The sequence below is a fragment of the Urocitellus parryii genome, chromosome 13 (genome assembly GCF_045843805.1).
Source record: "Urocitellus parryii isolate mUroPar1 chromosome 13, mUroPar1.hap1, whole genome shotgun sequence".
Lineage (NCBI taxonomy): Eukaryota > Metazoa > Chordata > Mammalia > Rodentia > Sciuridae > Urocitellus > Urocitellus parryii.
Window position 1 is genome coordinate 60,354,663 of NC_135543.1, and position 27,609 is coordinate 60,382,271.

Here is a 27,609-nt window from a genome sequence, read left to right on the forward strand (position 1 = left end):
CGTCCACCCACACGGCAGTCAGCCAGCACGCCACCCCACGCACCTGTGCCTCCTCACTCTGCAGGAACAACCTAGACCTACCCCGCCGACCCCTGCCACCCACATGCATTGCACAGTGCCACCATGATCCTCCTCCTCAGAGTACCCTGCCTGGCCAGGGCCACTCCTCCACTTGTGCTTGGAGTGGCCCTGTCCCTCTGCAACTGAGGCATCCTGCAGTGTCCTCCTGGCCCTGTCCTCGTCCTCTGCTCAGGTGCTCTCTTTCCCATAGCTACAAGGACTCCCATGTGTCTTAGCCCAGGGCCACACTGTCCTTGGTCCCGAATGCTTCTAGCTATCCCTCTCAACTTCCCCTGCTCCTCGTCCCTCCCCATCTCAGCTTGGCCTGGCCTTTTAAAAGAGAAGCCTGGCCTTCCTGTCCCCGTTTGCTCCCAGCCTGCTCTTCGGCGGTCTTTCCCACAACCCCACTGGAACGTTCACTGATCTAGGCGTCTGCAGGGCTGGGATGGAAGCAGGCTCAGGCCTGCTGAGCAAGGGCTCCACCCTGACTGCTTCCCTGGACCCACGGGGCCTTTCTGATTCCTGTCCCTAGGAATTCTGGCCCCCTCAGAGCGAGGCTCCTGTGGACAAGGCACAGCTCACCCGGTGACCCAGTGTTTAGGGTGACCCAGTGTTTCTGAGTCAGGGGGTCACGGTGGGCAAAGAATGCGGTGCAACCGCTGCCCCTGTGAGGCTGGAGGGCCGCTCGCCGCTGCCCCGGGAGCGGCGTGCGCAGAACACCACAGTGAGCCTCTCACGGGCCAGTGAGCTCCAGCGGCTCCAGGAGTTCCACCCAGGCCCTCGGAGCCAGCTTTGCTCGATGTGTCCCATGTTGGTTCTCCAGTGGGTATGCAGCTACTTTAGGGGGTGTCCGACACGTCACAACCTGCCGGTCACATTCAGTCTTCAAGCAGGAAAGTGAAGAGTCAAGGGTTATTTTTAAAAATCAATGATGTAATGAAGGAATTGATTAAGGTTTAAGTTTTGTCAAAGAGTCAATCAAAGGTTTTTTTCAAAAGAAAAAATGGTAAGGGGCTGCAGCATCCTCCGTGCAGATGGGGAGCTGAAGGGTGCATGTTTGTGACCAGAGTGTCCCAGTCTCCACCCAGGGCAGAGAGAGGAGCGAGGACCTCGTCAGGCTGACTGGCCAACTGGGGTGACAGCATGACCCTCACTCAGAACCCCTGGACTCAAGTAAGTGGACATGCAAGGCCTCATGAGGATCCAAGAAATACATCTCCATTCCCACCTGTTGGGGCAACAAGCGAACCGAAAATCTAAGAGATGGGAATTAATTCCTAGCATAGACATTCTTCAGTTCGCTTCAGGAAAATGAAATAATCAGGGCTTGAAACTGTAAGCCCAAAGGACAGGTGTCTTTGGTGCAGACAGTAGCCCCAGTTCATCAAGCATTTTAGCAAGCTGTAGGAGAAAGACAAATGTGATGGGCAGGTGGCAGGGTGTGGGCCAGCGGCTCCGAGTAGGCTTGCTAGACCTGCCACCAGACCTGGCTCCGTGGTTAATTATGATAAAACAAGTTAAAGTAAAAGGTTTGTAAAAGACAAAAAAGGACTCACAGAGCTCAACTCAATCAAGTGCAGGTATTGAATGAATTTGGGGGATAGAATTTGATACTATCAATAAAAATTTCATATATCCATACGTGATGACACAATAATTCTGCTTCTGTTGGACAACTCAAAGATATGCACCACAGGTGTCCATCAATTCTTTTGTAAATATGTATTATTTATTAATTAGCAGTTTTATTTTGTTAAATTTTGAAATACTGTAGGGACATACATTAAGGTCACTCTCCACATCCTAAGAGTTACTTTGTGTATTATTGAGTAATCAAAGCAGGACTCAAACCAACATGATTCCTGTTTTTATGTGCATAAAAATGTGAATGTCTTGGTATGTGGACATCTGTGCAAAACTATTTCTGTTATTTTCCTGTTTTGTGGTGATTTAGGACCACATGCCCCCACTACAGAGAGTTCATGTAGATGTTAGTGACCAGACAGAGGAGAAGGATATTACAAAGTAAGAATAGAGTGGGAATGAAAATGATGCTTTTAGCCGGGCACGGTAGCACATATCTATAAGACCAGCAGCTCAGGAGCCTGAGGCAGGAGGATTGCAAGTTCAAAGCCAGCCTCAGCAACTTAGAGAGGCCCTAAGCAACTTAATGAGATCATGTCTCAAAAAATAAGAAAGATCTGGGAATGCAACTCAGTGGTTAAGTGCCCCTGGGTTCAATCCCTGGCAGAAAGGAAGGAAGGAAGGGAGGAAGGGAGGGAGGGAGGGAGAAAAAGAGGAAGGAAAGAAGGAAAGAAATGATGCTTTTAAAAATAATCTGTTGTTTGATGTGAGAACTATTAATTAAGAGACATTAGGATTTTTGCCTATCTCTATCTTTTACTCTTATTTTTAATCCATTAATGAAAAATCTCACCTGGTAAATATGACTTGGAAAATGTTGTAGACCTCAGCATTTAGCCCACGATGCTGAGATTGCTCATTGGCTAAGAAAGTGGCATGACTTGGCTCACGTCACCCATGAGAACAGCCATTGCTGGAGTTCAGTAGATTTGAGCTAAAGTTCAACACAAGGTCATCTGAACATTTGCCTCGTGAAGTGGTAAACTGAGCGAAAAGATCTATTTTTCTCACAATTCCCTGTTATATGCAATGTGTATGACCTGGTAAAATGTTGGCTCCTTTCATTGCATATGAAAATCTTTCCCTTTTAAGAATTAAAAATGATGTCAACGAAGTTTCTGGCAGAAAATTTACACGCGGTGTGATTTCCTGATATTTGAGAGTTCCGTCACCAATTCCTGTGCCAGGCTTCATGTTTAGCTGCCAGGTAGCCCCTGTGTCATATGAAAAGTACTTGCACTTTTATAGGAATATGCCGGCATGCCCCACCACTTTTGTGGATCATGAGTCCTCTTCTGCAGACTGTATTGAGAAAGTAGCAGCACATGTCCAAGTTCCAGTGTCTGTAGTGACCAAGACACACCTGGTGGTGACTGTCCAATTAGATGCAAATCTATGCCTCACTTGACCCCAGTTTACCATGACGTTTTTCCTCCAGGAGAAAGCAGATGACTTCTCTTCTGTGGTTGAAGCTGAGCAGTGCATTGATTGACAGCGTGCCTCATGCCCCAGTCAGGGAGGAAACAGGAGAATGAGGCACATGGCCAATTCAGAACACGAAGACAGAGAATTTGCTTTCCCACTGATAACACTTATGAAAAGCTAAGACTGCAGACTGAAAAGAACTTGCTGAAAGTCCCTCAGTGTTATGTTCAGAAAGTGGAGAGACACAAGGGAAGCTTGTCTAGGGAACCACAGGAGGCCAGCCACAGAACTTTTGCTAGAATTCACATCTGAGTAACAAGCCGAGCCCTTTGGCTTAAACCACCACTGCAGAAAAATCAAAAGAAATAAAAAATAATCAACCCTCTGCAAAGGTGTCACTGCACACACGACCTTTCATCTGGGTACATTTATTTGTGCTGATTGCACTCCTGCTGTGCATATAGCATGTTAAACAAAGCTGACTGAAGTTTAAAAACTAGATGAAAGCTGATATGAAAAGGGGATTGATGACAGGTAGCATCAACCATGGCTCTCACATACCTCTAAAATTAATAAGCAGACATACAACACTTTGGGGAATAATTTTTTTTAATTCCATATTATAACCAGATGGGGTGGAAGACAAATGATAGGAAAATGAAGAAGGGAGGTGTCTTAGTCTGTTTTCTGTTGCTATAATGGAATGTCACAGGTTGGGTAATTTACAAAGAATAAAGGTTCATTTCGCCCTTGGCTCTAGAAGCCCAGATGTCCAGGAGCATGGTGCAGGCAGCTGGTGAGGGCTTTCTTGTTGCACTGGAACGTTGGCTGACGGCAGAGCAGAGTGGTGAGACAGAGCAGGCGTGCTAGCTTTGGTCTCCTTCTCTTCCATCATGGAGGCCCACCACGATGTCCTCATTCAATCCTCTTTATCCCCAAAGCCCCCTCCAAAAGGCATCAGCGTGTGAACTGAGGGATTAAATTTCCCACACATGAACTGCAGAGGACACCCCCCCCCCAGACAAAGCAGGAGGAAGAAGGCAGCAGCCAGCATATGGCAGGAGAGTAAGCAAGGGGGTCATTCCTCACCTAGCGGCCCTGTTTGCTCACTTGAAAAGGAGGTGGAATGATGGTGTGGATTCCACAGAGTATTTGAGAAGGTTCGATTAGCTAATATAGATGAAGTTAGCCGTCTGTCGGGGACTAACAAGCATACCTGTTTTCATCGTTACGCTACTTTGGGGGAAATGTCCCATCTCTTGACTTTCAAAACGGCTACAAGTCACCAAGAATGCTACCACTAGCAGCGTCCAACATGTGGACCTCAAGGCACTGCTCTGACCTTCATGGTCCACATTCAGTGCTTTCTGAGATTCTCACACCAGAGCCCTGATCTCGAACCAGGGTTCGCAACGCTGGCTGATTTCTTCAGTGGATAGACGATAGGTAGGTAGGTAGATAACTGATTCTAGATTATCAATAACAGATGATAGACATGTAGACAGATGAAGGATCACAGATGAAAGATGACAGATGATAGAGAAATAGGTAAATAATAGATGACAGATAATAGGCACACATGTGAAAGATGATAGACATATTGATAGATGATAGATTGATAGGTGATAGAGAGAAAGAAGGAGAGAGAAAAGAACGACAGAGCTTTGTTCACACTTAGAGGGGGGCATTGCTGATAGATCCTTTCAGGGAGATAAGGCCGCGTGCGCTGGCGTGAGGTCAGCCCCTGTGGGGGTCTTGGCAGTGCCAGAGTTGTGGGTGTTAAAGGTGCTGGTGCCCAGGACACATGAGACCAGGCACTGAAACCTGCTCGGCCAGCTGAGTGGCACTAGGTCTGGAGATGGACCCCCGTCGGTTCTGAGGATGGGGACTGGTGCTGCACAGTGTCTTCTTCCTCCTGCTTTGTGCAGCCGGTTTGGGAAGTGAAGACTCCTAGCTCGTGGTTTCCAGCTCTTGGCCCAGGACAGGAGGAGGAAGCCTCTCTGAGCACCGCAGGAGTCTCCCTCCATGCATCCTCCTCCTCACCACAGACCCCTCACCCCTCCGCAGGGACAGCAGGCTCTTCCCAAGGGTGGGGCCTGCCTGAAACCAGGGATCGCCCAGCCCTGGATACGCCTCGATCCTCCACATGTGCGTGTGCCGGGTCTCACCTGCCAATCGGGCTCAGTAATTAGCGATCATTGATAATGAAATAGAGCAATTGTAGCCATATGCTGTGATAAGAGTGAGCCCGAGCTTACCAGTCTTTCTTTGTTCCAGAGGTTTTCCATTTAGGGTTCAGATGGCAGTTGACCACGGGAAGCGGTGCTGCTTGAAGCGGGGAAGCGCGCGCGGGTGCGGGGCGTGGTAAATCTCTCTTCGAGTGTCCGGTCCAGGCAGTCTGCCAGCCACTTTTGTTTTCTCCGCTTTTCCTCCGAGAGTCGGGCTGCTTTGGCAAAGGAGAGTGGTATTACCTTACCACGTGGAGCACAGTTAATGGCTTTAAAGAATTCCCCAGCAAGTCCGTAATGAGCTGCCAAAAATACTCTTGGTGCCAAAGGATCTGGATACGTCTGTTCCATTTACTGCCTGTCTCTCATTGCATCGTGAGGCGGCGCTGACCCAGGACATAAAAGTCTCCAGCTCGGGGGCACTGTGGGTTTAAGGGCTGAACGCAGGTTTTAATATGCCCCCAGCACCCGGGGAAGCTAGGAAGGTGTGCACAGAGAGCAGCCTGTCGCTGTGCAAGAGGCTCGGGTGCCCGCAGGGCTCGCTCTCCCGTCTACACTGGGCCTGGCTGAGGGGCTTCACCATGTGGCCTCTAAGCCTTGCACCAAGACCGTGTCCTTCCTGTCTGAACAATTCCCATTTCTCCGCCACAGGAACATAAGGCCTATTTCTTAATCAAAGCTCCATGTTCAAAACATCAAATAGCAAATATTTAACAGTGTAGCAGGATCATTTATTTTTTAATTTCATATTGATAATAAATTGAATCTGCTAAGAAAAGAGTTTTCTTAAAATTTAAATGGCATTGGGGAATATGAGGAGAAGATCCGGGAAAGCAATAGAAATACAGAGCAGTTTAAAAGGTGCCTGTTTCCCTCCAGAAGCTAGGGTCTAAAGACGTGGCATCCAGACTTCCTCCCTCATCCCATCCCTCCCCACAGCCTCCCCGGGCTTCGCCTGGCCTGAGGTCAACATCTGGTTCTGCCCTGATGGGAGACTCTCCTCTCCTGCTCCTTACTTTGGAGCAGAGAGAGCCCAGCGGCCCTGAATACAACGGTGCTTTTGCCTGACAAGTTATCTGTCTTGATGGCTAGGATTTTAGGAGCAAGAATCCCTGAAATAGGGACTTTTGATGGCTTAGCATAAAGCTCACCAGACACAAGATGTTCACAGGGGACCTGCTTCTCTGGGCCAGAGGCCAAAAAAAAAAAAATTCCTGGGCTGGTGAGTTCAAAGTCTGTGTCTTTAATTCCTACTCTGAAAAACATATGGGAATTCAGCTGGAAGAATGACATCATCCAAGAAAATAAGCCAACTCTGCTTTAAATTTGGTGTGTGTGTGTGTGTGTAATGCATATATGAAATTTTGTCCTTTATTATAAAGGTGATTTGAAACACTCCAACGTGACCAACTCATAGGGACCCAAACCCTGGGGTAAAACTCCAGCTCGCTGTGACTGCTTGCATCTCTCCTGGGGCTACTTCAGGCTGCCTGGGGCCACCCCTTCCTGTATAAGCTCCTGCTTTCCCAGGAGCCCAGGTAACGTCGGAGGGTGTCTGCGTGGCTACCAGAAGATGGAGCACTTGAGGCAGAGTTAAGAAAGGCACCCAAACCCTTGCCCAGTGTTTTTGGTTTCAGAAAAGAAGCAGGGTCACTTCTTAGCTACCTCTGAAGACTCAAGCCGGAATCTTCCACTTCCTGCTAGCAGAATTATCGTCCACAGAAAGGCAGTGATGATTTGCTCTGATGATCAATCAACGCACAACTTACAAATTTAGGGTAACAAGAACAATCTGTTAGAATAATAGTTGCTGAAATCAAAATAGTTTTGCCACTGGCTAGGCCTCAGGAAAATGTAAAGCCCTCGAATTAGCCCAAATCCTTAACATGTGAACATGAAACATTTTTATTAAAACGTTCTTTGATAAAAATCAGTGCTTCTCTGTCTATCAACTACCTGGAAAATTATTATGTGCCTGCCACTTATGGAGGAATGGAAAAATTGTGGCAATTGTTTCTACCCAGGTGTTCTTTGCTTTTGTGATTTGGGTTTATTACTCCTCACATGATCTGGAGAGCATTTTTACATTTTTGACCGTTAAAAACAGTTTAAAATTTAAAGAATGAAAATGTGGTCCCCTGGTGCAGCCCTGGTAAGAGGAAGGTGTGGTGCGTGGGTTGGACTTGAGGGTGTCACCTGGAGGGGAATATGCACCACGGATGGCAGGCCGAGGGTTGGAGTGCTTGGTGCACAGTGCACTGGGGTTTTCACAAGAGAGGCTTACTCACCCGACCTGAGCTGGGCATCCTTGGGTGTTTGGCGGATGACTGTGTTTGATCTTCTCTCCTTTGTCCATTTCTGTGTCTTCTCCATTTGTGGAATCTAGAAAACCTGATCTCTTGGAAGAAGAAGCAACTGGGAGGGCGGAGGGGAGGGCGGGATGGAGAGAGAGCTGTCAAGGGCACAGAATCATAGTTTGATAGAAGAAATAAATTCTGATGTCATATTGCACAGTGGGCTGATTCTAATTAACATTAACTTACGGTAAATTTCAAAATAGCCGAAAGTGAGGACTTTGAAAGTCCTTACCGCAAAAAAAAAAGTGATCAATATTTCCGTGATGAAGATGCTCATTATCCTGATTTGATCTTTTCAGGATGTATATATATATATATATATATATATATATATATATATATATATGTGGATACATCACACTGTTGCCTATAAATGGTCAGTATTGTCAATCAAACACTAAATAAATTGAGGGAAACAAAAATATACTAAGGCCATGGGCAGAGTTGGGTTGTGGAGTGAAACCAGGTCATTCCATGTAGATGCCAAAGCAAGCGCCCAGCAAGAGCGTGCCACAGCAGGACAGAGCCAGTGAGCAGGGCACTGACCTTGTTTCCTCTGTTGCAGGCTCGACGTGGGAAAAGACGTTTCGGCAGATCGGCTTTGAAAGGTAAGCCGGGTCAGCACGTCTCCACCTCCTGCTACTTGTCTTGTCCTGTTTTATTCCAAGAGGTCTTTTGAATATAAGTCGGTTGTGTTGCCGCCACTGTTTGGCACAACATCGCCTTGCCTCTGGGAGCCTCAGTGCCTTGGCACAGTCAGAGCTTTGCTCTATAAACCATCCCAGCACGCAGAGTGGAAGTCAAGGTTAACTGGGAATGGCTGACAGCAAGCCTTGCTCTTCTCCCAGTTATGAAAGCAGTTCCTGTCAGCTCCAAGTTCAATGCTGAGTCATACCTGGTGCAGCTTCAAGTGTTCCTACACCAGAGTCCCCAAAAGAAAGAATATGGAGTCATTATAACATCAAAGATGTGGAGGTGGGGCCGGGACAGGTCCCAAACCCCCTCCTGGGGGTCTAGTGGCAGGTGGCAGGCAGCACTTCCCTTTGGGATTTAGGGTCTTACACTGAGCTTTCAATGGAGATGCAGCTATTAAAAGAGAGAAAAGTAGTTATAATTTTATTTTACTCTAAAAGTATATATTTACTAGTTGTTTTCACGGTATTGAAAATGTTCTTTTCTGGGGATGTTCAAGTTCACAGAGTGGTCAAAATAAAATACTAAAAACTGCGTCATCTCTGTACGGGCAACAGAAGAGTCAGTCACCTCTGACAGCAGTCCTTTGCCCCTGAGTAAGTGACTCCAGGATTTACTCATGTCCCTACACGCTCCGACTCTCACCGGCACCATCACGACCTGGTCCCCCTCCAGCTCTTGTCACTAGTTCAGGGTGTCAACAGAGGTTGACTCTGCATGACCAGATCCCAGGGGGTTGTGCCCGGCGCGGTGGCACACACCTGCAATCCCAGTGACCTGGGAGGCTGAGGCAACTGAGCGAGTCTCTTGTCTCAAAAAATAAGAAAGGGCTGGGGATGTGGTTCAGTGGCTGAATGCCCTTGGATTTGATTTCTGGTACAAAAAAAAAAAAAAAAGTTGATGAGGGGAAAACAGGTCCAGCTTCATTCCAGTGTGAAATCTCTCTCTCGATTCTTCGTCATGTGATGAGGAATTTCAAACACACACAGAAGTAGAGAGAGACAGTGGAGGTCGTATATCCACACCTAGCATTGACGGGGCTCGGCCAAACTCACTGTTTCTATTTTCTGATTCGGGCTGAAATATGTTAAACCACATCTCTAACCTCACGCCACCCTTTCCTCTGTAGGTGAGAACAACAGGCATTTTCTCCCTGAGCCCTAACCCACTGTCATCCGCAGTAGTACAACCAGCCCTAGTGCAACTTCAGCCCAGTCCCTGGCCACAGCACTGACACAGCCCAGTGGCAGAAGCTTGCCCTGCAGACCCGAGGCCAGCTCATCCCCAGCACTAGAAACAGGCGAAAAAGACCCAGTTGATATTTACATTTCCCCATCATGTTGAAAATGTCCTTTTTCGTGGTTTGAATCTGCAGGCCACCAGAAGCCACACGTCCCTCCTCATCAGGACCTCTTTTAAGCCTCCTTATTTGATTAGCGGTCGGTCCCCTGCCTCCACCAATCCCTTTGTCTTGCTTTTCTTTAAGTCATAAGCTTGGAGGAGCCCGGCCCATGGTCTTATAGAATCTCTCGGTGTTTCGAGGGTTCCACTTGCAGCCTGGGAAGGGACTCGTGACTTCCTGCCCCTTGGCACAGACCCTCTGGTCCTCCTGGTCCTCCTGGTCCTCGAGGTTCCGGGTCCTGGCACAGCTAGCTCTTCCCGTCTCCTCTGCCCTCCGCTGTGGACCTGTAGTCAGGGTCCGTCCTGGAGCCCAGCCTTCCCTACTGGGGAGTGGCATTTTGAAACCACTCTCTAGACACCAGGGATGGTCGTCATGACTGGGTGCCATCCTTTCTAGGCCTTGTCGACAGATGGAGCTGGGAAATACATTTTTTAAGAAGACTACATCCTGAGCTCATACAGTGTTCCCAATTCAAACGTGGCCTCGCAGAATTTTCAACCTCTCTGAAGCTAACTTTTTCACTCTTTTCCATTGAAAAATCTTCACTCTTAATAAAATTCTCTCGTTTCGTTTTATATATTTTCAAAATCATACTAATATCCCTACTAATGCCAAGGTGGCTGGAGGAGGTTTTGAAAGCTGGCCGCTGGCCCGATGGGCGTCCTGTTCAGAATGTGCCATCAGAAGGCAGAGAACCACAGAAGTTTGAAAGTGTTTTCTTCTCTTGGTGTGATCGTATCTGAAATTTTATATGTAATTCCGTTTAGTTTCAACAGACTGTTCCTCGTGGGTAGTGTTATTTTGAATATGTGACGTTGACATGGCTCCAGGCCATAGTATGTCGCGAAGTCTGTTAGGGAACATCAGCACCATCTCCCCCTGGGCTCTGGCCTCCCTTCCCTGGTATCAGCTTTTGATGTGAGCTCACAGCAGGTGCAAGGCAGCCTCCTGCCGCTCCAGTGTGAGGAAGGCACATCACCGGCAGTCCCCTCCTTGTGACTTGCACTAGTGGTGAGTCCCACACTGGTATGTGGATGGTCTGCCTTCTCTAGCCTGCAGGTGGCCGTGCTCTGTGAGCTCATGCAGCGGGGAGAGTGGTCCAGCCACCCTCCTGCAAATCCGGGATCTGATTCAGCATCCACTTTGCTAATAGTCTCAGGGACACAAGCCGTGTGGGTACAGGTGATGCAGAGAGACCCAGGAGACCCCAGGTCTTTCTTCCCACCAGTCCCGACTCTGCGATAGATGAGGCTTCTTACTCATTTCTTTCTCCCTCTTGTTTCAGGGAGCATTTGACTTTGCAACATCCCGTTTTATAACCAAGAAATTTAAACAGCTCATGTGACATCTCCTCATAAGTCAATGGATTGCAGGTTCGTGTACTGTGAGACCCTGCACCAGGAATGGCTCGCTTGAAGCATTCCACTGACGAGGGCTGTCTCCTAAGGAAACAGCATTGATGTACTTGACCAGTGATTTAGTTGATATAGTTCCTTTGGATTTTGTTACATTTAAGCATATAACATTTTGAGACAGGCCTTGCTAACTTGCTGAGGCTGGCCTCAAACCTACGGTCCTCCTGTCTGAGCCTTCCCAGTAGCTGGGATCACAGGCCTGTGCCACTGTGCCTGTGACTCCCAGCAGCAGTGCCCAGGAGTGGCAGAGCATGCTGTGGACTCAGGAGCTTTGCCAGCCTGATGGATGACTAGTAGTGCCCCAGAGCCCTTTCAGGCTACATTTGTCTGTGGCCATTTTTCCATCAAGAGCAGGTGGAGACTCTTGGCTTTCTCCTAAATGAAGCACTTTGAACAAGAGCTTCTTGTAAAATGGTTCAGGATCCACAGGATTCGGCCATTCAAACCTCATTTGATTCTCAGCATATCAGTCTTATTAAAAGAGCTCCCATGTGCCAAGCACTGTGCTGAATCATTTTCATCTTTACAATAACCCACAGACGAGGAGTTGCCAAAGTTCTGCCATAGGGAACAGAGGATGGCTTTCCAACCCTGCAGGCCACATGAGTCTTTGCAACCTACCAACGTTGTGTTGGTGCAGAAAGCGGCCAGGGGGTTTGTATTCATCCAAGAAAACTGGATGAACACAAATGGGCAACCGCAGGGCTTGGGTGCTGGCCATCATCTGTTGATGCTCACCATGGACTGTGGTCTCACAGGCACAAAGATTCGGAAGAACAAGTAGGGCTTCCTACATGGGCACCGTCCCTCGTGTTGACCTGTGTGCACATCCTGGTTACAAAGGCTAAGCTTTCTACACACACTACGGAGAGTTCTTGAACTGAGATCTTTTTTTTTTTTCGTTTTGTGTTGTACTTTTCCTGTAGCTCTGGGGACACAGCCTCAAGTCACCAGTTACTGACTCTTCTCATTTTAGGACTACTTTGCACAAAGCCAGAGAGTACAATCTCCATCTTAGAGTGCTCCCCTAAAATGTGAATGCTCCCCAATCGCTGCGTAAACTAAATTGCTATGGGGCACAGTCCAGGAGTCTCTTGTTGAACCGTGGTCTCTGCCATCTTGTGCAGTGCTCACACGACAGCTCCATTGAGGGTACTCGGGGGTCATCCTGAGTGTTAAATGTGGTCTACTATGTCCTCCTGCGTTTTGTCATTTAAGAGCAGGCAGAGTTCTCTGTTTTGCATCAAGTGTCTCAAAATACAGAGCAGACACTGGTCTTTGGGGGCTTGTCCATTTGCAGCTGCAAAGCGTGTGCCAGCTGGGCTGTCAGCCAGGGCTCTGCTCTTCACTGCTCGAGTCAGCTGGTCTTGGTCTTAGAGAACATTCCAATTCTACCTTTAAAGAGCACCTGGTTCTTCAGAGCAGACATAAGAGGTATTGACCCTTCCTCACTGTGTCCTTTGAAGTCTTCTCCCCCGCCTGCTTGTCACAGCTTATCTGAGTGAGGACATGGAGAGGGAAAGACGTGACTGGGTTGGCTAGAGCTTCTCCAGGAGCAGGAACATGGGCATCCTGGGTGGAGCACAGGGGGCCACCCGCCTGCCCACCTCTTGCATAGCCCTGCAGGGGAGGTGCTGGACCATCCTGAGAGCTGTGTGCAGCCATTTCCTCTCTGGAAACCCACTGCCACCTGAGGCACTGCCCCCATCTGAGGTCACCTCCACCCTGCACACAGTGGCTTCTCCCACTGTGGGGCACCAGGACTCTGCACATTAGGACTTCACTGGGGAAGCGTATGGTGCCCCGGAAGTCAGTGTCAGGACCTGGGTCTGTGTTCTGTCCAGCAGGTCCCCGACCCCGGCCCTGCAGCACCCTCAGCCACAGGGCAGGAGCGCTTGATTGCGGTTGGAGGCCTACGCGGTGCCTAGCGTATCGGGCCTCTTTCAGAAAGCTCCCTTTCCCGGGCAGACTTCCTGAGCTTGGATGGTGCACATTTCCAGATCACAGTCATCTCGGCCAGTGCCGAGGTGGGCCCGGTGGGCGAGGCTTTGTAAATTCACTTTTCCTCTGCTGTCCTACCAAAGAGTTGCCAGCTGAGGTGGCTTTGAAACCAAAATGGCCCCAATTCTCAGTGACTCAATGCAGCAGATGCTTCTTTCTTGCTCCTGCAAATGTGGAAGAGAGACCACAGGACTCCAAGCCGCATGTCCACATGGGGTCCATGGTCAGCTTCTGTCCCTGTGACGCCTTTGTTTCAATAGGACGCTTCTGAGTTGGCCTGGGCCTGCGAAGGGAGCTGGCCAGGTGCATCAGGGTTGTAAAAGCCTCTCCCGGGGAGTAGCACTTGACTGCCACGCACAGTTGACAGGTGCCCCTCCGCCGAGGGCCCAGAGAGGGACGAAAAGCAGAAATGTTAGAAAGCGCTAGTAATGGTAATGTCTACCACCCTAAACTCTGAGCCAGGTCTGAACATGGGTTTTTCTTTCCAAGGCTGCCTATTTCAGCAAGTAATTAGTCCCAAGCAAATAACCTGCCAGCAGAAATAAGAGTTCCTGCTTGGTAAGAGATCCTGTTTCTGCCTGTGTCAAAAATAACAATCTCTTACTGATCTTGTGCCCATTTTCTACTAGAGAAGCAAAGAAATTATTCTCAATAAATGTATGTCATCAGTGCAGCCCTTCAAATTACATTATTCACCTGATTATATGTGATTTTATTTGATGATCTACTTGAATTGTGGAATGAAATATCTTGCCCTGTCAAAGAACATTTTAAATCACGAATCATGCTGCAGATAGCCTGTTGAACAAAGCACACGGACTCCAGGACTTTTTCCCGGTGCAGACATAATTCAGAAGCCTTGCTTCGTCTATCAGGGAGACCCCAGGCTTCCACAGCGTGCTGTTGGGTCTGCTGTGTCTCACCTGTGGAGAGACCCCCTCTGAGTGACACCGTCTGGTGACCTTCGCAACCGCTTGCTCCTGGGCCACCAGCCCCGCTTGTCACCTCCTCTCGTCACCTCCTCACACCTCTGCTCGATACTGCACATACTTTATGGAAACTTCTTCCTGGGGTCCTTGAAGTCCTCAGGCTGTTAGCATGAAACTGACCACTGCCCAGGTGCCCCACATACTGGCCATTATGGGTTGGTGGAGGGGACAAGTGGCTCATGATGTTGACGCCCAGCACCTGAGTGGCAGGAGCTTAGGAAGCAGTGGGCTTCCGCCAAAGCCAAGAAAGAAAAGAGCTGGTCCTTTTCACCAGCAGCTCACAGCAGCCTGGCGGAGGGGAAGGGTCACAGCCGCAGATGGGGCTGCTCGCTCCTGAGAGGAACACAAGGCAGGTGCAGCTCCATTCTGTCTCGTCAGGCCTCCTGCTGAACTCTGTCAACAAGGAGGGACCCTCTCCAGGTCCTTTAGGCTGCCAAGTCCACACTGGAGCCCAGTGATGGCCACTCACTCCCCTTATCACAACCGGATCAGATCCAGAACTGCACTTGGGAGCAGCCACATCCGTGAACCCAGGGGAGGCCCCTGGCCTCCCATCCGCTCAGGCACAGTTAAACGATGAGACCGAGGGCCGAGTGAGGCTCTGACTGCTGCAGGGTGGCCAGGCAGCTGGGCATGCCCATCCTTATCCAGTGCAGTGGTCTGAACGGCCCCCAAAGGTCCAGGTGCAGGAGGCTTGGTCCCCAAGGTGGCCACATTGGGAGACAGTGGAACTTTGTGGGGCTGTGAGGTCCTAAGAGAAGGGTCAAGGTCATTCTGCACAGTCCAGTTATTACCGACGCCTGAGCCAGGCCCCTGTCTCTCTCTGGCTTCCTTCTTGAGATGTGAGCCCTGCACGCACTCCCACCATTGCCGTCCACTGTGATCGACGCTGCCCACAGGCAGGCCCTTGAAAGAGGCCAAACAAAGAGAGCCACCTGGCCTCTGACCTTGAACCTGCATGACTATGAGCTGGCAAACCTTCCCTCCGTCCCACAGACGGCCTCGCATGCTTTGTTATTGGGAAGCGGAGCTGAGGACTGCACCTGGTTCATGGGTTTTCCATTCCTTCAGGAGCCTTCTGTCTTTTGGGCCCACCCCAGCTCCCCTCAGAACCTGCTCTAGGCCCCTGGCCACTAGCCTGCATTCTCTCTTCTGACTTCCCAGCATCTCCTCTGCCTTCAGAATCGAGCAACTGATGCATTTGTGGCCAGCACGTACCTCACAGTGCTCCCCGTGTCTCAGCGGGAGAGCAAGGTGGCCTCCTGGCAGCCTCCAGTGCTGGCCCAGCCGCTGGTGGAGGAGAGGCACTCGGTGCTGATAAATGACATTTCACGTAGATATTAGTGTGTTGTGCTCTGTTGGCTCACCCCCCAGACTCATGGAATTTTCCCTTCTCAATAAATTTTAGTTACTATTTATTATCCTTCCCTTTAGAGAATGAATAGATTCCTTGGAAAACTTAAGGCCAAATTTCAATATTTTTGTTCTCTAGCTTCCTAACTCACCAACGGGGTTATAGAGATGGATGTTATTTCTTTAGGGAATGTCAGATAAAAATGTTGAGAAATAACACAAAAGCGAATCCCAAGGTTTTCACATGCTGTTCTCTGTGATAGCTTACCCCAAGAAACGAGGGGGAACAATAAAATCAGTCTCCGTGAAAAAAGTGAAGCTTGTTTCCCCCGCGCGACTGCCCTTTGTTTCTGAAGGTTCTGGATGGAGGCCTGAGTTGAGGAGTCCAGTGAATGCTCTGAGCTCTTGTTTGTACCAAGCCAGACACGGCGTCCTCTTGCCTCTCTGAGAAGTGTGCACAGGTGGGAGTCCAGCGCGTGTCCTCACGGAGGCCTCGTGGAACAGCAGTGCCCTACACCCGGGCAGGATGCAGCTTCCTCCATTACAGGCCAATCCTGTCTCTCGGTGGCTTCTGGAAGATGAACGTCTATGTTCTTTCAGAGAGTAGGTAAATCAATATGCTTGGACAGTTTAGCAACCTATTTCAAGACTGTAACATAAAATTTGTCAACATAGGTTACAACCAAGAAACAACTGGAAGAAAAAATGTTTCTATATTTTAATGTTTAAATGTGTGTCCAACATATTAATTTGTTCATCTAGTGGAACAGCTTAAACCTCTACTCCTACCCACTCTGGGGCTGGAGATGGGGGTGTGGATGAACATAACAGGGAAAGGAGCTCAGCTTCCTGTACTGACCTCTCTGTTGAGTGGCCTCCCCACAGGACTCGCTGACTCTGCGCAGCGTTCTGGTCAGGTCCTGCTGGGTGATGCTGGGCTGACCCATATCTCAGTGACTTGCAGGACGCAGGCTCATTTCCTGCTCCTATCACAGAGGCTGTGGATCAATGGTGGCTCTTCTTCAAGTGTCATCTTCATCCTGGGACCCCGGCTGCTGGACTCTTCTTTGGCTCCTGCCTTTGTTGTGCCAAGCCAAGCCATGGCACTTAGAGTTTGTCGGCGTGACACGTGCCATTCCTGCTGTGAGCCTCCCAAGGGGCTTGCACAGCCCAGTCCAGGGTCTGTGGGCGTGGAAGGCTGCTCCCCTCAAAGGAGCCCATGGGGAACAGTCCCAGGAAAGGAGAGTGACCAGGAGGGTAGTAACGCAGCCCACACAGGAGATCTTTCCCACGTTACCAAAGAGTAAACTCCAGGAAAGCATCGTACTGAAGGTCACGCAGCTAGTGAGTGTCAAAGGCGAAACATGAGCCCAGGTGATGGGACCCCACCCTTGCTCACTGGCAGTCCACTGTGCTGGCATCTGTCACACTTCACCTTGACCAACATTTGTTGGCCAGAGGACCAGAGACTTGCTGGGTGCTGGGTAGTGAGTAGCCATGGTCTTGGTCTTACCCAAGATAGCTCTATGTCAGCATAGAATATGGTACAGCGAGTTACGTGCTGCCACATAATGGCTTAACAGTGTTTGTTGTGCCAGGTCCCTTTATACATGCATGACAGAAGTGGAAGGCAGAGAGGCAGCGCTGGTCAGTGACGTATGAGCACAGGGAGGTGGAGTGAAGTCCGCTCACAGTTGGGGAGGGTTGGAGGGAAAGTCGTCAGAGGATGCTTCACTTCAGGGGATGCATGGGAAGTGCCTGCCCAGGAAGTACCCTTAAAGGCAATGCCACCAAGTTTCACTCTAACCTTGGTAGCAGCAGGAGAGATTGAAGACACGCATCTGAGTCTGTTGTCTGTTGTCATAACAGAATACTGAATGCTAGGTAATGTATGCAGAAGAGTTTTATTTGGTTCACAGCTCTGGTGACTAGAAAGTCCAGACATCTGGTGAGGGGCCCCTGGCTGTGTCACAACACAGCAGGAGCATGAGGAGGAGATCTCACGTGGCAAGAGAGAGGGTGTCCCCAGGGTTTTCTCCAGCCTCTCAGGGCCCTGCTTCGTCCACATGCAGGTTGGCCTGGAAGGGCTTGAGATTAGAGCCCTGTTGCTCCCCAGTGAGCCAGAGAATTGGGTGGACTTGGGCATGCCCTGGACAACCCAAGGCATGTTCCATGGGGTTCTGCCAAAACTTCCCAGGAGCTCTGCAGTAACAACCCATAGCAACACCCTCCGGGGCGGGGGGGGGCTCTCCTCTCCTCCCTGTGCCTCCTTCAATACTTCTGCAGCACTCCCCAGACACCCCACCCACACCCCACCCCACTCTCAGCTTCTGTACTTTGGAGAACAGGGACTGGGGTGTTTGTGCTAAATTATCCTAACTCATAGGAAACCCAGCAACTTGGATTTCAGTTTTATCTCGCCATGGACTTAATTCTATGAGGGGACAAAATAACACTATTAGTGTCTATATTATTTGAACCGCCACTTAACACCTTTTATGAACTTTTAGAAACCCTTGGTGTCTAATTTCTAGGGGTAATGAGAGACAATATGGCAGGTGCCTAGAGAAGCTGATGAAGAGAGTCAGACCTGCCCTCCAGAACCGAGCTCTGCTGCACACAGGCAGAGGACTCTGCGTGCAGGTCCAGGGTGCAGAATCAACACTGTCCATGAGTCCCAGTTCAAGAGCCACGCTTAAGATGGAAATATCAATGCACTTCTTGCTCAAGTGATGAAATCTCCAAATGTCCAATGCTGCCTCCCCTGAATTCTCTGGAAGCAGATGGGCACTGATTGGAGCCTGGGCCTTAGCTTCCTACAGCTGGAGAGTCCAGAGACCCTGAGAGGGTCTCCCCTTCTTTTGCATGTGGCTGTACTGAGGCACAGAAAAATTAAACAGGAGACCTGAAATGTAAATGTTTTAATCAGTATCTGTTCAAAGTCCAGATCTGACTTTGTATTTGATGAATTTACTTAGATGAAATTGTGTTACAAATGAATTTGTTTTACCACCATTTAACACTAAGCTTGTCAACACTACTGCTAGCACCATCGCACTTGTGGACATAGAAGCAGTACACAGGGCATCTGTGCCTGGTGGCCACAAAGCTCAGAAGAAGTGGGCAGGAGATTTGAATGGGAACCCATGATCCAGGCTGTTTTCTTGCTTTGGGTCAGAATAAGTATCGGTTGTCAGAAATAAATCTACTGTCTTTGCTCAGCATCTCCTGCTGAGTGTGTGTGGGGGGGGGAGGGGGAGCTGGTGCTGCACACACACACACACACAGGCGTCACAGTTTTTCCCAGCTGCTCACAGTGCAGAATCTGCTCCCTAGAAGGCTAAGTCAAGCCCGGAGACTCAGAGAGGATTCCTGGGCTGGAGAGTCTGTGGTGATTCTGTGGCTGCTCTCTTCCTATAAAACAAGCCGCGGGAGGGCCCTCTGCCTTGACATATGGATGGGACTGACTCTTTGTCCCGCAAGCATCCCTGGACATTGCTGAGTTCCCATGGGAATCACTAGTTCAGTCCCACTTTAAAGGGGGCTTGTCTGTTTTTAACAAACATCTTCTTTCTCTTACTTTCATCTTATTTTCAAAAACTCATTATTAAATAAAGAGTCAAGGACTGGGAACTTAGCTCAGTGGTAGAGGACTTGCCTGGCATGTGCCAAGCCCGGGGATCAATCCTCAGCACTGGGAGGGGGAAAAAAAAAAAAAAAAAACCTAAGTGCAGTGGTTACACCTGGAATTGCAGAGACTCTGGAGGCTGAGGCAGGTGGGTCTCAAGTTCCAGGCCAGCCTCAGCAACTTAGCAAGACCCTGTCTCAAAATAAAAAATAAAAATGGCTGGGGACATAGCTCAGAGGTAGAGCACCCCTAGTTCCAATCTTTAGTACGGAAAGGAAGGAAAGAGGCAAGTGTTTGCTAAGTATCAATGTGATATTGTATTAGCACAGGTTGAGGGAACTCTGATTCCTTGCAAATGGTTGACAGGAGCAATCAGTTAAAAGGATTTTAGGCAGAAATAAAGAGCGTTCAGGCAGAACCAGGTGGAGGAAGCAGCAGAAGCTTTCTTCCCCAAGGGACTGTGACCTCTGTGATCATGCTCAGCCTCACCTGTTGGGAGCCCACCATCCAGAATGGAGATGCACATGTCCTGCTAGGATGCGATGGTCAGAAGTCACCTTAGCTCCCTGAGAGAGGACTTATGTGACAAAGACCAGATGGGTGGCTTTCTCTTCAGTCCAATGACGTCCTGATTGCCAGGACACACCTGCAACTTGACCAGAATCCTGTCAGACTCTGTCTAGCCGACTGTTGTGAGATGGCTGTCCACACCAAGAGAGAACAAGGTCTCGCTCTCTCTTGCTGAAGCACTTAAGTGCCCATAGCTCCCACACAATCAGGAGGCAACTAGATCCCCCTCACTAATTTACATGCATGTGATAATGTGTCATATTTTTATATAATCACTTTCATTAAATATTCTCATGCATTTGATCGAATTTGCTGTTCACTTGGCTCTGCCAAAATATTATGTGTACACTTGAAATACAGATCAAAATCCACAGAATTAATAAAGGCACACAAGTTTAACATAGAATGTGTGTATTTGTGTATCAGAAGTAGACAATTTACACTTTCAGCCTGTTGAGAACTTAACCTAGGACTTTGGCTTCCGACTTAGAAAGCAATGAGCTTCACCTTCACTTATTTAAGTAGTGACATCACTTAATAAGTAGCTGGTAAAAGGATGGTTTTCTTCTAGACAAAAGTATGTCATCCTTCACTAAATCTTCTCTTTCAAAACACAGTTGGAGAAGATATCTTCTGATCTGCTGTCTTTGTCCTCGTCTCATTGGGTCATTATGACTGATACAAGTAGCCTCTAAGTTAATAAGTAGCGGTGATCGGCTGTGCACAGAACCGTGCCTTTTTGAGGTCAAAGCTGAACCTCAGCTGGACACCTGGACACCTTGTTCCTACGGATCAGAGGTGTCGCATGAGCACTTTAGACTCACCAGTGACGTGAGCAGAAGGACTGCCTGACATATGAATGAAAGTCCACATGCCTGGGTATGGGTGACCGATGGGAGACAGGACACCATGCTGGTGAGGTAGAAGAGGAGCATGGATGTCCAAGCTCTGCCCCAGGGTGTTTGGAAGGATTGCGTTCATGGGCGAATACTCACAAGCTCAAAGGGTTCTTATCTCTTATTTCTTCCGCATCCAACTTACAAGTCTGAAATTCCATCTGTCATAGCTCAAATTACCATAAAATGCCCTTTCAATAGCTCAGCCAATGACACAGCTAGGAACGAAGACATTTTTGCTCAGATGAAGTGGCAGCTTCTCCTATGGGGACCTTATAGGCACTGAGTTTTTCATTGGATCCTGGGATGAGTAAAGTGGAAACAGTTGCTCCCCTGCCCCGGTCTACCTCTACACACACACCCACACACACACACCTTTCCGACATTCACACAAACTATTTGAAGTAATGAAATTGTGATCCTGTGCCATTCCTGAAGGTAATATGTAAATGATGATTCATGGGGTTCGGTGACTCCTTTCGCAGAAGCCAGTGGCAGTTAGGTCCTTCTCACTGTGAAGTCTGTGCCCCTCCCCTCTGCTAATCCTTGCAGACCCCCAAGGACTCTCAGAGGTCAGGTGCAGGTCTGATGCAAACTTTCCCCTGCCTTCTGGGTTAATTAGAGGTCTCCAACATAACACCCAGGACCTCTCCACCTGTGATCCCCACTATTCCTTTGGCACACGTCAAGCTTCCTCATATTGGGGGATCTGACTCACCACACCTTTCAGCCCCTTTCCCCTGAGCCTTTGATTCGAGCTTCATTGCCGGAACCTCTCTCCATCTGGTGGATGCTGACGTGTCACCTCACCCTTGAAGCCTTTCTGGAACCTTCCTGTCCTGATTTTCTGTGTGTAAATTATTGTTACTAAAACTGTATTTTTACGGTATACATTTTTTTTTCTTAAGTACAACTTGTGTCTGTCATAAGCATCCGTATAGGGCCCTGTGCTCTATCCAGGCCCTGCTCTGAGTCCAGGGCCTTCTGCAGAAAGGGTAGAAAATAAACATTCATTGCACCCAATTTCATAGTTTGTAAGCCAGAATTTGACAACAAAATGATGTTTTTAACAGTGTCACTAAGAATGATTCTCAGAGTTTCGATCAGCCCATCTTCCATAGCAAATTGTTTTATTAAGGCTAAGTAATCACTCCTATGGAAGAGGAAGGAGCAGCTAACCCACCACATGAAAGAGCTGTCACTCCCATGTCAGAAGGATCATGTGAAAGAGTTACAATTGGCTGGTGGTGCAGAGTGCACTTGCCCTACAGCCTGAGGGGGTGATTTCAGAAGTCATCTGTGTGCACTTGAGAATGTAGGTCAGTGGTAGAGCGCTCACCTTGCATGAGAAACTAAGAAGCCATGGACATTAGTTTAATAGAAAAATAGCAGCAGTCACATCTACAGTGGTGTTCAGCATTTTTGTTTTTGTTTTTTCTCCAGGGATTTTAGGATTTGGGGATTAGTACAGGATGAGGATCCATAATCCAAAATTCTTGGGACCATATTTCAGCTTTCACAATGGTTCAATTTTGGAATATTTGCACATATATAATGAAGTATCATGGAGCCAGGACACAATCTAAACATACCATTCATTTATGCTCTGTAGACACAAAACCTGAAACTAATTTTATATAACATTTTAAATAATTTTATGCATGGAGCCATGTTTCACGGTATAGAATTTTCCACTTGTTTCTGCCTGTTGGTGCTCAAAAGATTTCAGATTTCGGAGCAATTAAGATTTGGGGTTTTCAGATTAGGGATGCTCAACCTTTCTTCATTCTGTTGCCTCAGTGAATTCTGGGTGGGTCGCCTTATTCTGAGATATTTAGACATCTTGTCCTGACAAGGTTGTGTGGCAGGCCATGACAGAGAGGCAGATGACACTGGACAGCACACCACATCCCCAGCTCTACCCGTCACAGTAGATGACAGAACAACCAGCAGCTACCTGCTCCCGCTGGAGGAGCTGGAGACAGGCAGTGCCAGCAGACGCTGCCAAGGGCAGTGACCCTGCACCACTGTGTCCACCCCAGCAGTAAATAATCTTTCCCCTGACTTGTTATTCAGGAGCAAGTAACATGAACAGGACAGAATCTGAGAAGCCTCAGACTGGGCTTCCAGTGGCTTCCTCCCGAGGCCTGCTATTGACCTGCTTACCCTAAACAGAGAGGAAATTGTTTTCACTTGGTTGTCATGAGAAATGTTTGGGTTTGGAAACTTCCCTGCACTCTGTTCTAACCAGTTAAATGTGTTTATTTAGAAATCCACATAGATAATCGAATCCCATATTACACTGGGTGCAATTTAAGTGCATTTGCTGGTGTTTTTGCATTAGAACACTAATGGATGTGGACCGCAGCCCAGGGGACATAGGAAACCCTCACCCTTGGAAATCTGAAACGGAATGCTTGGGCTCTGACCCAGGTTGTTGGGTGGCCACCAGTGCTTTCCAGAAAATGGGTGTTAACTTCGATGCAGTGGCAGACAGCATCGAAGCTGCTCTGTTTGGCCCACCCATTCCTGCTGGGATTTGTGGCTCTTAGGAATGCTAGAATGTTTTCTGAGTCACCCATACATTGTACCCTGTGTTAACTTTTAGGGAAAGAAAAACAATAACACTACCAACAAAACCAATTCCATTTGCTGCCAAGGGCAGATATAAACCTGTGGATCAGAGGGAAGGGTACCCATTCCTGCTGAGGCGTGCTTGTACCCTGCTCCTCTGCGGTAGGCACCCTCGTGACCAGTCCCACATCAGCGTGGAGGTGGCGACACCTGCATCCCACCAGCAGAGGCACCCCTAACACCTGTGCAGGCCTCTGGTTCTGGGTGATTGCTGAGCGGCCCCACATGGTCCTTGCTTTTCTCTACCAAGGAATCCAGGAGGAGCCTGCAGCCCAGGGCACGTAAGCACCGTGAGGGTGCATGTCCTCTGAGGACCATGGATAGCCAACAGAGGTATCTCAGAAAGCAGTGGCCTCATAGAAGCATGGCCGAGCTTGTTTCTCCTAGAGATTGTCTTCTTGGGAAAGAGGGGAGGGACTATGAGATCCAAAGCCACAGAACCTTAACACATCTGTGTATCAAGAGTCCGGGGGGGTGGGGGGGGGCAGAATAGTGCCTGGCCCTCAGCAGACACCTGGAGAATGTTGAATGGAAGTGCCTGTCGGGTTGCATGCTAAAATGAGGAATTCACTGCGGCGGAAACAGCCACTGCTGGCACTCAGCCCCACCAAGTTGATCAGCTGTGATAAGTGATGATTTCCCATACAATTCGATTAAGAGGTATTTGTTAAATAAGGCTCTCAAGCCAGCATTGAGATTGGCTTGAAGAGGGACAGGAAGCATAACCACGGTCTCGTCTGAACTGCCCCCTGTTCTCAGACACGCCTATGTCCATGTGCACGAGTGAGTGTGAGCTGTCAGGAGCCACGCCCAGAGGCCCCAGGTCTGAACTGAACAGGGGACCTGACGCAGGAGGCTGCAGGAGCTACGGTCATCTCAGTGAACCTAGAGAGCTAGTGTTAGATGAGCCAAGGGAGGGCACTGCAGGGACAGTGACAGGAGTGAGGACAGGAGGGGCCTGGCTGACAGCCTGCGCATCCCTGCGTCTGGCCAGGCTGGGGCAGGGCCCGTGTCCTGCAAATAGGATGGAAACCCACACTGTGCGCAGGTGCCGGCACAGATCACACGAGCCCCAACTCACACTGGGGATCTTGATTTTTTTACTTATGAAATTAACAAATCTTTGTTTAGGAGAAAGGCTCTCGATGACCTAGCCCTAATCCCATAAATCAGAGATTTCATAATAGGTCTTGAACTATTAAAACATAATTTCCCAGAATTTCAAGCAAAAAGATTTGCAAAAAGAAACAGTTTCCTGTGGACCTCGCATTGTTAATTTTATCCTTGCCATAAAATTTTCTGGTAGGGAAATCCCCGGGGAGAAGCAGCCAGCAAAGCAGCTTCTATCGAAATGCTCAGCGAAGGCGGGAGGGGACCCGCGGGCAGGATTTCTGAGTGAAGAGAGGTTGTGAAGCCACCCGGCCTTGGGCCCCATGTCCCGTTACTTTGAGCAGTCATGTAGCTGCAGATGAAGCTGGTTCACCATGTTCCGTTTGGTATCTGACACTTGTTAGGTTGGGGTTGCTGTTGCTTCTCCATTTATATTTCAGATTTGGGGCTTCTCTCTCTCTTCCTCCTGGCTGCTCCTGTGACTTTATTTTTTTTATTATTATTTTTAAATTTTGTTTTGATGCCAGGGATTGAACCCAGGAGTTCTTCACCACTGAGCCACATCCCCAGCCTTTTTATATTTTATCTAGAGACAGGGTCTTGCTAAGTTGCTAAGTTCTTGAGCCTGGCTTTGCATTTGCAATCCTCCAACCTCCCGAGCTGGTGGGATGGCACTGTGCCTGGCTGTGTCTTTATCTTATCCATCTTGTGCTGCCTTAGCTCAGAGACGTCCCACCTCACCTCGGTGTCTCGGTGTCTGTCTTCTCCTGCCTTCCTCTTTTCACTCCTCCTCTTTTTCCTCTCCCTCCTCCCCCTGCCCCTCTCCTCCTGTCCTCTCCTCTCTCTCTCTCTCTCTTTCTCTGGTTGAATTTACATCTACTAAAGGGCCACGGAGTTCAGGTTGGACAAACACATGGTCACGTGACCACCACCACAATCAGGACGTACAGAATGTTTTTCACCCCCAAGTCTCCTCCCTCCCCACCACTAGCAGCCACCACTGTGGCTTTGGCGTTTTCAGATTGCCCGTGATGGAACTGTGGCTTCAGTGCCCCTCTGTGCCTGGCCTCTTTCACAGAGCAGGACCATTTAGAGGTGTCCACGGAGCCACATGCGGCCATGCTTAATTCCCTTGGATTGCAGCAGTATCACCTCGTGTCCTTGACAGTCACCTGTGGTCAGTGGTGGATGGTGGGGCTGCCCTCTGTTGGGTGACTGTGAAGGAAGCTGCCGTGAACATTTGCGCACAGGTCTCAGAGTGGATGTCACACATTTGCCCCTCAATCCAGAGGTCTCTTCACAGGCTGTTCCACTTCCAGCCCATCTGCCGGTCAGTCAGTCTTGCTTTCCTCTAAATGCTTGCTGAAGACTCCCTTAAACCCAAACCACGTTTCACCTGCATGGGAAAGTACATTTAATGATATTTTCAGTCATTCAATTTGTGGTGTGAACCCTCACACTATAATTTATGCTTCACAATTTTATATTTTTTGTTTCTTGGATTTGCTTAATACAGAGTGCACCTTTTACTTATTTATGTTTTTTTTTTTTTCATTTTTTAGTTTTTGCATTGCTGGGGATTGAAAACAGGGCCTTGCACATATCAGGCAAGCTCTGTACCCCTGAGCTGCTCCCCAGTCCCTTTCCCTTTTGACACATAATTACAGAAATCAGCTGTGCTATGTTGATTCCTATTTGGGTTATGTAGTGATCAACTCAAGTGATCCATACTGCAAACATTCATTACTTCTTTGTATCAAAACACCCTCTCTCTGGCTATTTTGAAAACCAAGAGTTCTGTGGCTGTGGTCACCCTGCTCGGTGCTGAGCTGTGGCCACTGCACCGTGAACGGAGCAGCAGAGTGTTCCTGTCTGCCTGAACCCTGATGCCACCAGCAGCCCTGCCCTTGCAGCCACTGTCCTGCTCGCCCCAGGAGATGGGCATTGGGATTCCACAGGCATGAGGTCACGCAGCATCTGTCTTTCTATACTGGTCCATGTCACTTAATAGTGTCCTTCAGGCTCACCCACACTGCTTCTGCCAATAATAGGATTTCTTTCTTTTTGATGCCGGCATGCAGTTCCATAGTGTGTGCCCACGAAGTTCCCTTCATCCTCCACCGTGGTGAGAGCTGGGCTGATGTCCTGGCTCGGCCACTGTGGAAGGTGCTGTAAGAACAAAGAGTGCAGACACCTCCTGGCATCCGATTCCGCTTCCTTTGGACGTGCACCCCTTGTGAGGTTGCGGGGTCCTGAGGTGGTTTCATCTTTAGTTTTTCCATGTTGTGTTCCATGACAAGGCCCAGAGATGCTGTGTCCCTTACAATCTCTCCAGCAAGGAATGCATGCAACCTTTTTCATCTTTAGACAGTTAAAAATTTGGTGATTCTTTTCACTCATTTAGTTAACATTTTATTTCTGGAAGCCTTGTGATCTTTCCTTTCGGCTTATCACCCGTTGATTGATGTAATGGACTCAGTGCAGGCACTGAGAGCCCTCCTCTGCTGCCTCCGGATGGAAATGCTCTGAAAACCCAACATTTAGCCTTGCTGTCCATGGCAAACCTGACCTGACCTGAGTCACCCTGAAGCAGGAGGAGGCCATGCCGGCCAGTGTGCAATGTCCAGGGATGTGTGTGATAGGGCCACTGCCTGGGTGCTGCCTCCTGGTGTTACGTCAGGTCTGTAGGGTGTGCCATCCCGGCATGGGGGATGTGCAGACCTGGAGGTACACTTGGCTCCAGGAGGTCGGGCACAGGATTTGTAGTATCTGCATCTTGGCCTTACACAAATGCCCTACCTGCTTAAAACAGAAGAGTTTTGCTAGAGAATGGTTTATTTTACTGTGACTGCACTAAGAAATGTCTTTTATGTCATGATCCAGTACAGAACAAACTTAGTCACAACATTTAAAAAAAAAAACAAACAAACATTTCTCTTATCATCTGCTACACACTGACATTTTTTTTCCACTTTTTTCCTACTAAATTTCAGAAAAAATGAAATGCTGATTGGGGCACCCTCAATGTATTTTGTAGTGAATCGGTCATGACCAATTCATGGGCTGGGAGGGTAATGCCCAGCAGGGGGCGCTGTAAGAAAGAAGGCAAATGAAATCTATTCCTGTTGAAGCCTCCTGCGACATACCCTTCCCCACAAAGGTGACGATGCTGTTGTTTCAGGACATTTGTAGACTGAGCCTCAT

The 27,609-nt window shown here is 48.7% G+C and overlaps 1 protein-coding gene across 4 annotated transcripts in view; it reads left to right on the forward strand.

The window, feature by feature from the left end:
- Positions 1 to 27,609, forward strand: part of Piezo2 (piezo type mechanosensitive ion channel component 2) — a 339,893-nt gene that overhangs the window by 161,541 nt on the left and 150,743 nt on the right. For all 4 annotated transcript variants that reach the window (XM_077792280.1, XM_077792282.1, XM_077792281.1 and 1 more), the window contains exon 4: positions 8,280 to 8,322. In XM_077792280.1, the coding sequence (XP_077648406.1) occupies positions 8,280 to 8,322 (43 nt within the window). The remainder of the gene's footprint in view (positions 1 to 8,279; positions 8,323 to 27,609) is intronic.